The sequence below is a fragment of the Penaeus monodon genome, chromosome 12 (genome assembly GCF_015228065.2).
Source record: "Penaeus monodon isolate SGIC_2016 chromosome 12, NSTDA_Pmon_1, whole genome shotgun sequence".
Lineage (NCBI taxonomy): Eukaryota > Metazoa > Arthropoda > Malacostraca > Decapoda > Penaeidae > Penaeus > Penaeus monodon.
This window is the reverse complement of record NC_051397.1, coordinates 41,148,362-41,160,527: the sequence shown is the minus strand read 5'-3', so window position 1 is coordinate 41,160,527 and position 12,166 is coordinate 41,148,362. Positions and strand designations below refer to the sequence as shown.

The 12,166-nt window shown below is 35.8% G+C and overlaps 1 protein-coding gene across 6 annotated transcripts in view; it reads right to left on the bottom strand.

Annotated features, from left to right (window-relative positions):
* Positions 1 to 331: 331 nt before the first annotated feature.
* LOC119579457 (histone-lysine N-methyltransferase 2D-like) overlaps positions 332 to 12,166 on the bottom strand; it is a gene marked incomplete at its 3' end in the record, with an annotated part of 29,272 nt that continues 17,437 nt past the window's right edge. For 5 of the 6 annotated variants that reach the window (XM_037927282.1, XM_037927283.1, XM_037927286.1 and 2 more), the window contains 11 exon segments: positions 332 to 435; positions 7,257 to 7,439; positions 7,591 to 7,833; positions 8,308 to 8,414; positions 8,854 to 8,975; positions 9,450 to 9,536; positions 9,799 to 9,950; positions 10,218 to 10,347; positions 10,542 to 10,714; positions 11,078 to 11,276; positions 11,579 to 11,850. In XM_037927282.1, coding sequence (XP_037783210.1) covers positions 332 to 435; positions 7,257 to 7,439; positions 7,591 to 7,833; positions 8,308 to 8,414; positions 8,854 to 8,975; positions 9,450 to 9,536; positions 9,799 to 9,950; positions 10,218 to 10,347; positions 10,542 to 10,714; positions 11,078 to 11,276; positions 11,579 to 11,850 — 1,772 coding nt within the window. 6 annotated transcript variants of the gene reach the window in all.

The window sequence follows — 12,166 nt, the reverse complement described above, 5'->3', positions numbered from 1 at the left end:
ATATATATATATATATAGGTTTGTATATACATCTACAAAATGTAAATACTTAGACATTACATATAAAGAACATAGAAATGTAAGTCACTGACATTACCAAATCAAAAACCAATGACAAAACCATTATAAACATAAATTAAAACTACCACTGATAGTTACTTTGGAAAAAATAAGAAAATAAAATAACAGACACATACAAAAATAATAATGATGAAAATAATTACTACAACTAAATCTAAAATCAGTACACCAAACATTATTAACACAAGATTAATGGTTTTTAAAAATTGTACGAAGATACTGATTTTAGGTTTCATTACTGACTCCATACCTGTGCCATGATATCTCGATTAAAGAATTGTAACAAGTTATTAACAGGAGAGCTTCGGTGTGAAGTGCCACCCATAGACATCAAGGGGACATGCAGTCCACCATCTGGAATTGAAAGTTTTTCTTATAGTTAACAAATCACCATAAAAACATCTGTAAATCAAGCTAAGCCAGGTTCATCAGTTCCTCTTCCTTTTTGATGCCATCTTTGACTCTAATTCTAGCTATGGAAGATCGACAACTCTACAACTGTTCATCACGCACTTCACCTATTCTTACTGAAATATACACTCTACTATTTGCCATCCCACTTCATGGTAAATAAACACTACATAATGCAGTTCGCTATACACTATATTCCTAGCAATAAGATTCCTAAGTAAAATCATAGTTCATTTACAGACTTACAATCTCGACACTGCTGTTAGATTAGGAGTGGTTAAAGGTATGACTAGGAGTTTTACGTAAAGGGGATCAAGGAATGTAGAGGTGAGGGTGCATCTGTTTAAATTACTTTCCTATGGGCCAAACATGTAACTTATCTTCACTTTCTAGGCGAGTTATACCACTACAAGTACTTAAGGGCATTTAAAAATAGATGATGAAAATACAAATAAACAATTATGTAAATACTACATTACTACTCATCATTTACTGCCATTTTCCCATTAGTGGAAAAATACAACTAATGAAAGACGTAAGAACCAGATATATATATACATATATATATATATATATATATAGATATATATAATATATATAGAAGATAGATAGAATATAATGTATATATATAGATATATATATATTACATATAGATATATAGATATAGAGATATATATAGATATATATTATATAGTATAATAATAGTATATATATATGTATAATAGAGATATATAGATAATAATATATATAGATATTAGATACACATAAGATAACATATGTATATATGAGTATATAGAGATAGATATATGATATAGATAAGTATATAATATTATATAATATATATATACACAGAGATATTCATGGATATATATAATTATATGATAGATAAGATATACTATAAAATTTAACGATAGAGAGCTACAGAGAGATTATAATAGTATAATATGATATATATTATAGAAAAGTATAATATACATAGTAACTAGATATAGATACATATATGATAGAATATAAGTATTATATCTAATATATATATATATATAATAGTATATATATAGATATAATATTATATAGATAGATATATAATAGGAATATATAATATGATAATATAAATAGATATAAATAATGATATAGAGATATTATCAATATGACGATAGATATGATATACTAGATATTTTTTATAATAATAGATATATAGATACAGAGATAATAGTATATATAGATTTTAGATATATATATATAATATCATATATACATAGTTATTATCTAATATGTATAATATAATATGAGTAATATATATTATATATAATAGATATACTATAGTATTTATAGAGATATGAATAGATATATATATACAATGTATAGATATAATATTATATAATATATATCTATATATAATATATGATATATATATAGAATATATATTACATATGTATATATATATATATGTAGTATATATATATATATATACATATGTATTATATATATATATATATACATATGATATATATATATACATATATATATATATACATATGTATATATATACATATGTATACATATATATATACATGTATATATATATATCATATATAGGTATGCATATACATATGTATACATACATAGGTATGCATATACATATGTATACATATATAGGTATGCATATACATATGTATACATACATAGGTATGCATACACATATGTATACATACATAGGTATGCATACACATATGTATACATACATAGATATGCATACACATATGTATACATACATAGGTATGCATATACATATGTATACATACATAGGTATGCATACACATATGTATACATACATAGGTATGGATACACATATGTATACATACATAGATATGCATATACATATGTATACATACATAGGTATGCATATACATATGTATACATAGGTATGCATATACATATGTATACATATGTATGCATATACATATGTATACATACATATGTATGCATATACATATGTATACATACATATGTATGTATATACATATGTACACATATGTATGTATATACATTATACATATATGTATACATATACATATGTATACATATATATGCATACACATACATGTATGCACATACATACAGCACCTAGACTATATATTTATTACAGTATATATGAACTAAAATTAAAAACATAATATCTAGCTATAAAACAATAATCAAAGGTGTATCTTGTTTAGAACTTTACAGCAAACAAGATCACCAATATTATTATTTTCCAACTTTCCCCACAAAATCTGGTTTCCCACTGTTCTTTTCAGTATGGTATTGAATGCCATACATAATTCTTCCACATATAAAATCTTTAAAGCATTAGCAAAAAAATATTTAACATTTCTTTAAAAGTCACACTGCAACAGCCAGTTTAGATTTTTTTTATTTAGTCAGGGGGAGGGGATTGAAAAGTGTTTAGGTATGTGTAGGTGTAGGTGCATTTGTTGGTTGTGATGCAGTGGTGTTAGTGTAGGTGTAGGTGTAGATGTTGGTATAGACATAGGTGTTGATGGTGTGAGTGATGATGTAGGTGTTGGCATAAATGTTGCTAATACAGGTATTGATGTAGATGTCTGCATTAATATCAATATTGATATTGATGTGAACGTAGGTGATGGAGTAGATGGTGGTACTGATGTAAATGCTGGTGTTGATGGAGATGTAGATGGTGGGTGTTTAGGTAGATGCAGCTATAGATGGTGGTAGTGTTGGCATAAATGTAGATGTGCACTGGGGATGTTAGTGTGTAGTGGGTTGGTGTGGTGGGTGTTGCAGTAATGTAGACAAATGTTGGTATCCACTTGTGTGGATGTTAGTGTAGATGTAAGTGTGTGTTGGTATAGATGTGGGCATGTATTGGTGTTGACAGTAATGTAAGAATGTTAGAATAGATGCAGGTATGTTGGTGTTGGTGTAGATCCATGTGTGTTGTAGATTTAAACATGTGATGTTGTAGATTTAGGTGTACACACATGTACGTGTGTGGAATGAATAGGAATGTAAAGAAGGAAAGGGAAAGGGAAAGAGTGGAAGGGGAAGGGAGAGAAGGGGAGGGGAAGGAGGGAGAGGGAGAGAAATGGAGTGAAGGGGAGGTGGAGAAGGAGGGAGGAAGTGAAGGAGGGGGGAAGTGGAGGAGGAGGGAGGAAGTGGAAGAGGGGGATAAAGGGGGAAGGGGAAATGGAAAGAAGGGGGGATAAGGAGGGAAGGGGGAAAGTGGAAGAGGGGGATAAGGAGGGAAGTGGAAGAGGGGGATAAGGAGGGAAGGGGGAAAGTGGAAGAGGGGGATAAGGAGGGAAGGGGGAAAGTGGAAGAGGGGGATAAGGAGGGAAGGAGGGAATTGGAGGAGTGTGTGTGTGCATGACTGTGTATACATATGCATGTGTATAAGTGTGTGTGTGCACATGACTGTGTATACATGTGCATGTGTATAAGTGTGTGTGTGTGCGCATAGGCATGTGTATAAGAGGGTGAGGGTGGGGGTGAGGGTACAGGTATGTGAGTGTGCATGTGCATGTGCAAGTGTGTGTATGAGTGTGTGCACGTGTATGAGTGTACATGTGCAAGTGTGTGTATGAGTGTGTGCACATGTATGAGTGTACATGTGCATGAGTGTGTGTGCATATGTGTGCATGTGCATGAGTGTGTGTGCATATGTGTGCATGTGCATGAGTGTGTGCATGTGTGCATGAGTGTGTGTGCATGAGTGTGTGCATGTGTGCATGAGTGTGTGTGCATGTGTGCATGAGTGTGTGTGCATGTGTGCATGAGTGTGTGTGCATGTGTGCATGAGTGTGTGTTTTGGCATGTGTGCATGAGTGTGGTGTGCATGTGTGCATGAGTGTGTGTGCATGTGTGTGTGCATGTGTGCATGAGTGTGTGCATGTGTGCATGAGTGTGTGCATATGTGCATGAGTGTGTGCATATGTGCATGAGTGTGTGCATATGTGCATGAGTGTGTGCATGTGTGAGCACATATGTGTAAGTGTGTGTGCACATATGTGTAAGTGTGTGTGTGGGCATGTGTGTGTGTGTGCATATGTGTGTGTGTGTGTGTTTTGTTGTGTGTGGGTGTGTGTGTGTGACTGTGTGGTGTGTGTGTGGTGTGGGTGTGTGTGTTTTGGGTGTTGCAAGTGTGTGTGTGTGTGGTGTGCAAGGGGTGTGTGTGTGTGTGGCAAGTGTGTGGGTGTGAATTTTTGTGTGTGTGCAATGTTGTGGGGTTTTGTGTGTGGTGTGTGTGTTTTGTGTGGGTGTGGTTTGTGGTTGTGTGTGTGTGTGTGTGGGTGTGTGTGTGTGTGTGGTGTGTGTGTGTGTGTGTGTGTGGGGTGTGTGTGTGCAAGTGTGTGTCAAGTGTGTGTGTTTTGCAAGTGTGTGTGGGGCAAGTGTGTGTTCAAGTGTGTGTACAAGTGTGTGTACAAGTGTGTGTACAAGTGAGCGCAAGTGTGTGTGCAAGTGTGTGCAAGTGTGTGTGTGCACGTGTGCAAGTGTGTGTGTGTGTGATTGTGTATGGGTGTAAAATTTTTGTGCAAAGGGGTTTTACTGGTGCGGGTTTTTTAAATGAAAGTGTGTTGCAATGTGTGTAAGTGGGCATGTGTTTGCTGTGGGGGTGGGGGTAAGTAGATGTGTGTGGGGTGTGTGGGGGGGGTTGAATGTTGTGTGTAGGTATGGGTTAATTGTGGGGGTCTCTGTGTGGGGTTGATTTTTTGTGGTATTCTGTTGTGGGCTGGTGTGTTGGGGGGGGGGTATGAATTTGTTTGTGGGGGGGTTGATTGTTTGTTGGGTTAGATTGTTTTGGTATGATCTGTTGTGGGGTATGATCTGTTGTTGGGTAAGATGTTTTTGGGGTTGAATCGTTGTGGGGTATGAATCTGTTTGTGGGGGTATGAATGTTTGTGTGGGTATGAATGTTTGTGTGGGATGATCTTTTGTTTGGGGATGATTGTTTTGGGTAGATTGTTTTGTGGTGTTGTTTGTGGGGTAGAAACTGTTTGTGGGGGGTTTAATTGTTTTGTGGGGATATCTGGTTTTTTTGTTGTGATATTATGTTTTGTTATATTTTCTATGATGTTTTTGTAGATTGTGTTTTGTAGATTGTGTTTTGTATGATTGTGTTTTTATGCTGTTGTTTTTGATTGTGTTGTGTATGACTGTGTGTATTTATATGATTGTGTATTTTTAGTTGATTGTAATTTATATTGGGGTTGTGTAATTTATGATGATTGTGTTTATATTTGTATGTGGTAAAATTTTTTGTATGATTGTGTTATAAAAATTTTTGTATGATTGTTTTGCTTGACTTATGAGTTGACTGTGGTAAATTTTTTTTATTTTGTTTTTTTTTTATTGTTGTGTATTATTTATGCAGATTGTGTATATTTTTTGTATGAGGGTTATTATTTTGTAGATTGGTTATATTATGTATGTTGTTATATTTATTTTGTTTGTATATATTTGTATGATTGTGTATATTTTTTTGTATGTTGTTATTATTTTGTTGTTGTGATTTTTTATAAATGATTGTGATATACTAGAAGTTGGTAGTTTTTGATGACTTGTGGGGTGTGTGTGTGGGTGTGTGTGTGGTTGTGGGGTGTGTGAGTGGTGTGTGTGTGTGTGGTGGTGTGTTGTGTGTGTGCGGGCGCGCGCGCACCCGCAGCCTGTGCCATGCCGTGTTGTGCGTGAGTGTGTGTGCGTGTGCGTGGCGTGTGCGTGTCGTGAAGGGGGGTGTGATATGCAAGTGAGATGAAGGTGGAGTGAAAAAGGAGAATAAAAGGAGTGTGAGGAGTGCATGTAAATAGTGTGGAATGAATGATGTGTGATGAGATTTTTTTCAGTGAAATATGACATAGTTTGTGGTTTGATTGTGCATGAAAAACCATTGCAGGTACCTGAAAAAATTAAATTTTCCCCAAAAGTGCTCGCTGTGAAAAGAAAACTAGTTTTGATTTCCTACTTTTTTGGCAAGTACCCAAAACAAGCACTAACTTGTAAAATGTCGTAACTAAATTTAGCCAAGTGCAGTTGGCAGGGGGGGAAATATTTTTAACTCTTGGGTTATCATTTTTCTTTTATATCATATTAATTTAAATTCACTTTTTTGTAGGTTTTCCCCACACAAAAATTTAACCAAAAATTTTTTAACAATTGGCCCAAAAATTTTAAATCCAACAAATTTTAACCATGAACAGGGGCAATATGCATTTAAATGTTGTAGCTACACACAAGTTATTTCAGTTTCTTTTTTTTTTAATAATAATAATAATAATAATGAAAATGATCATCCCAAGTTATCAAGACTAAAACAAGTCCAAGTCTCCGTGATCTATAAAAAAGTTTAATCTAATAAGGACCCATTGGCAATATCCTACCACCCTACCAAATTTCCTCTGATTTTATCTCATTTACAGATAAGACAGTGTGAACACAATATGAAATTACATGATCAGCGGCCATTATAACTGACAGATTACTTTCCATTGCCATTTACTAAAAGAAACTGTTATCAAGAAAAATTAAACACTGCTGACAGATGTACTGAACTCTTATATAACTTGAATAATAAACTGTTAACTAAAAGTGCTTGTTCAGCCATATCAATTTTCACTGAACAATTAACTTTCCCACAAAATTGTATTATGGAAGTCAATGATGCACTGTATGTCTGATCATGGACATGCATGTCAGCAAGTGTATCTGCAAATGTGCTCACATGTGTGTTTGGGGTGTTCTGGGGTTACCTGGTTTGTGGTGGTGCAAGGAGGTGGCAGGGGTGTTGTTATTGAGCAGGAGCTGGTGGAGGGGACCAGGGGGGTTGGCGTTGGTCAGTCTGTGGTGTGGGGGTCCCAGGTTACCTGCAGGGGGAGCCTGGCCTCTCATCAGCTGCTGTGTCAAGACTGCCTGTGCTTGTGCTGCTTGCAGAGCTGGAATGCCAACCAAACAAAATATATGCTACTATAAATCACATTATATTACCCAAGGGAAGGAAGTAAATATAAGCAATATCATAAGCAATAACATATCAATATGTTGAAGTATATTAACACTTCCTAATAAAAACTGTAAAAGGATTACCTCTTATATTGTTAAGGTTTTGCTGATTTCCCCGAGACAGACCTAAGTTTGGCGGTTGCAAGGATGAAGAAGGATGTCGCTGGCTAGGAGGACCCATGTTATGTGGCGTCATGTTCATCATGCCTGGGCCACCACCTCCCATCATCATGGGCCCTTTTCCACTCATCATGGGACCACCAGGAGGCAATGGAGAGGCACCACGACGCATATCACGTTTATTGTCAACCTTCCCTCGACCTAAAACTAAAATAAACTAGCATCAGCTATCAGGTTGATGAAAGAAAAATGTTCGAGAAAATATATCCCTACAAATCCTAATGTGCAAACATCCTTTATTACTGACACTAGTACATATTATATAGCAATTCATTATGTCTGCTTTTATCTTTGACAACTAATACACAATATCAAAATCTCTACCCAAACACATCTACATCACTTATCACAAAGTTACCAGAAAGAAACTGGTATTTCCAGTCATAAAGTACTTCCCACATACATTTTTTTTTTTACCTTGGCTAACTTTTAAGACAATCTCTCTTTCAGAGTATCAATGTTTTCTGTCTACCTGCATACACATGCTACCCATCTGTTTAATCAAAAAAGCCACTTTCTTATTTTTTGTCACTTTTCCTGCCTCCTGCCTCCCTACTTCTCTAGCAAGCAGTTTTATGGCACTCTGATCTTCAGACACACTTTTAGTTTGTTTTGATCTACCTTGTTGCTGTTGCAGAGGATTCTGAAGTTGCATAGCTGCATTACGTTTCTCCATCTGGTCACGGTTCTTTTCCGAGTCTTTCAGGAGATCTCCAACAATACTAGGACTGGAGTAAAAGTGGTTGTTTATTAAAACCAGCAAAAATTAATTTCAAAGATGTTTCATGTCTCAAACTGCAATATACTTCCATCATTACAATGACCTGTTTCCTTTAACCCAATGACAATGGGTTTAAGTCAAGATAAATTGAGCCACATGCTGCAAAGGAAGTCAGCCAGTCAACCAAAAAATTATATAAGTGCAGGAACTATATATTTTCCTGCTATCTGCAATTTTGGCATGTATAATCTTTTGAAAAAAGGAACAAAAAAGACTAAGTCTATTTTGGAAGGCTGAATCTCTTTAATGATCGTAGACAAAAGCAAACGGCTATTTAGCAAGTTCGACCACTGTGAAATAGATCCTTGCCACCTGGCATATGGACTCAGTGTTTCATGGTAAGAATGGATGCCATCAGATACACAACTCGATGCATATTAACACACCTTTCAGGTTTGTCTGATCGATCATGACGGTCACGGTCAGCTGTCATCTTCCTCATAACAGAGGTTGGAGTGAATGCTAGTGGTGACTGTGACTTAGCACCAGATTTAATAGGTGAACCATCCTGGAAATAAATTAAGAATCAATAGAAATGAAAAAAGAAATTTGGCCAATTCATTATCCTATAATATCAAAGGGGAAATATATCAATCAGGATACTAATGTTCTCTGAAAGCTTAGTAACCACTTAAGATCAGATAATTTCCAATTCAACATTGCTGCTGACCAGCTATTTCTGATAAATTTCTCATGGTTATAGCACTGGATTACAAAAGGAAAACAATAAGATGATAATTTTCATAGAACAGGCCCGCAAGAAATTAAAGAATGCATTCTGCTACACTGTCTATTGCCTAAAAGGGCCATTCCAGAATGTCACCATCTATTCCTATACAAGGCACATCCTAAGATAACTACTGCCTTTTCCAAATTACTTGGGACCTTCTGAAATGCCAAATGCACTCTGGGGGTTATGGAATATAAACACACAGCAAGGGTAGCTCATCTAATAAAACCAAATACCAAGAATCCATTTTACCTTAGAAGCAGCAGACATTGATCCAACTCCACTTGCCCCTACTGGGTTGGGAGATCGTGCCCTTTCAGCTTCACGCTTGCGATGTTTCTGCAAGTTTTGGGATTCAACATAGCTAATGTCTACCTTGCTGTCTCTTCATCTCAACTGATTTTAACATTAAAAAAGTGGTCTCTTTTCGTGGAGAAGGCCTTATCACTACATCAACAACAGGTTGGCCTTCTGCCTTGTATGCAAGATCTCAGAATATTTTCTTATTTATATTCTGAATGGACATTCAATAGTGTCTTCAAAATAAGTCTAATATTTCAAATAGTAATTAACAACTTTCTCCTAAAAAGCTACAACATACCTCCTTAGCTTTCTCCAGTTCTTGTTTCAGAAGTGCTTTTTGCATGATGCTCTGTGTATATACAACAAGTTCCTGATGTGAAGGAGGTCGGCGAGGGGCACCTCCAACATTGCTGACACTGAGGTTATTCCCAAGGGATCCTCCAGTAAACACTATAGAGAAAGTGAAAAGTTTGTCATTTTGCATAAATAGGTAATTAGAATAAGGACAAAAAATTTATTTTCCATAAAGAAAAAGAATTCCTAATGAGGACAGGCTAAAATGTGCTTGCATAAGTGTAGCTTTCATTTTAATTTATGAATCAAAAAAGAGCTAAAAAGCTTAAGTTCTAAATATCTGACAAAAGTATTTCATCTGCTGCTGACTATAGCAAAATTTCAGGCAGTGATGCAAAGCCCCAAAATGTAAATAACACTCACTAAGTGGGGAAAGGCGAGACTGTTGCAGCATGTGAGGATTGAGCATGTTGGAAGCATCAGGGTTGGGGGAGGCTACTCGTGGTGACAATGATGTATTGCCACTTAGAGATAAGCCCCCACTTACCACTGCCTGTAAAACCGAAAAAAGTATCTCTAAATAATCAGATCAAAAACTGTTTAACAGAGTAAAAGTAATGAAACATTTTAATATAGTATTTTGTATGTCACTTCAGATTAACCACAAATAATATTACCAGCTTTGGCCCAGTCACACTCACACACACATAAATTTTTCACTAACACATTCATTTTCCAGTAGTTTACCTGAGGAGTTGGAGAGGGAGTGAGAGTGGCACGGTGAGGCATGATGGGTTGGGTCTGCTGTCCTTTAAGAAATTTCAAGACAGTAAAAATGGCATCTCGCTGGGTAGGGGTTACTGTTCCACTTGACAACTGATTAAGTAGTTGACCAGCTGTTACTTGCCCATTAGCTACCTCTGCATTGAGAGATAAGAAGTATTAGATATTTTGCTACTTTGGCATTTCATAACATGACAAATTTAGGATATTTTCACAATTACATTGATAGTAAATGTACTTTTAGAATTTTTTAATATGTTTACACTGGTATACTTTTATCCCCTACACATTCATATAACATAAACAACCTAAACTACAATTCTTAAAAATTCATGCAATTTATCCAAAATATTTACAGTATTTACATATTTACAAATATGAAATTGTACAACTTAATTATGGTAAACTCTATACAAACTATACAAAGCTAAACTGTTATAAAATATAATGAATGCACTAAAGAACACAAGATTGTAGTCCTTCCAAATATGTGGACTTACTCTGCAACAGACTCTGCACATCTGGCCGCAGTAAAGCATCACGCAGAACCTGGTCCTGAGGCTGAGGTGAGGGGCTAACACTCATACGGCCAAGACCACCCATGAGCTGTTTGATTGGGTCAAGTTGTTGCTGCTGCTGCTGTTGCTGTTGTTGCTGCTGCTGTTGCTGTTGTTGCTGCTGCTGTTGCTGCTGAAGGGTCTGATATAAGAATAAAATTTAACAATTAAAATTAATATTACCTAACTTGTAAAGCACATTCTGCTACTAGAAAGAGAATTATGTAACTATATATAATCATTTAGACTTTTTTTCAGGGGGAAGGTGGGTACTGAATGATAGCCTTTTTCCCAAACCTACATATATATATAAAAAAACTGTCATAATCCCTTTATATTACACAGACCATAATAGAACATTTCTGAATCTCAATTCTGAATTTCTGCCATTTATTAAAATAGTAATAAAAAATACCTACTACCAAACAAAAGGCTTCCCTTTACCTGTTGCAGGAGCTGCTGTCTCTTCTGTTGTTGCTGCTGTTGCTGTTGTTGCTGCTGTTGGGCTTGGAACAATTTCAAGATAACATCTTGAGTTGGTGGTCCCTGCCCAGGCATCTGTTGCATACTAGGTGGTGGCTGTGTATGTGGTACCATGCTTGGAGGTGGCACACTAAGGTTAGGTACAGATAGGGGAGGCATATTCCTTGGTTGCTGATGTGGTGGTGGCTGACTCTGTTGCTGCCCAGGACTACCAGCATTACCTTTCATAAACACTGAAAGTATTTGCATCCGGTTATATGAACCCTTACCCTTAAGCTTTATACTCAAACTCCACTTATTTCTCAAATTCACATGGCCTTCAACATTTAAGGAATCCATACAGATTTACACCACGCAAATATAAAATTCTTACTCCAGCATTTATTGCAACAAATATGGAAAGAGATTTGATTAAGATTAACCATCTTCACAGCATAGGAGATGTGTTTGAAGGCTTCAACTACATCTTCATAGAAACAAGAAGAGTATTTTTAAGAGTGGTCCAGTCAAAACTATTTCTGGCTCGGTGAAGATACTCATTCTCAATCA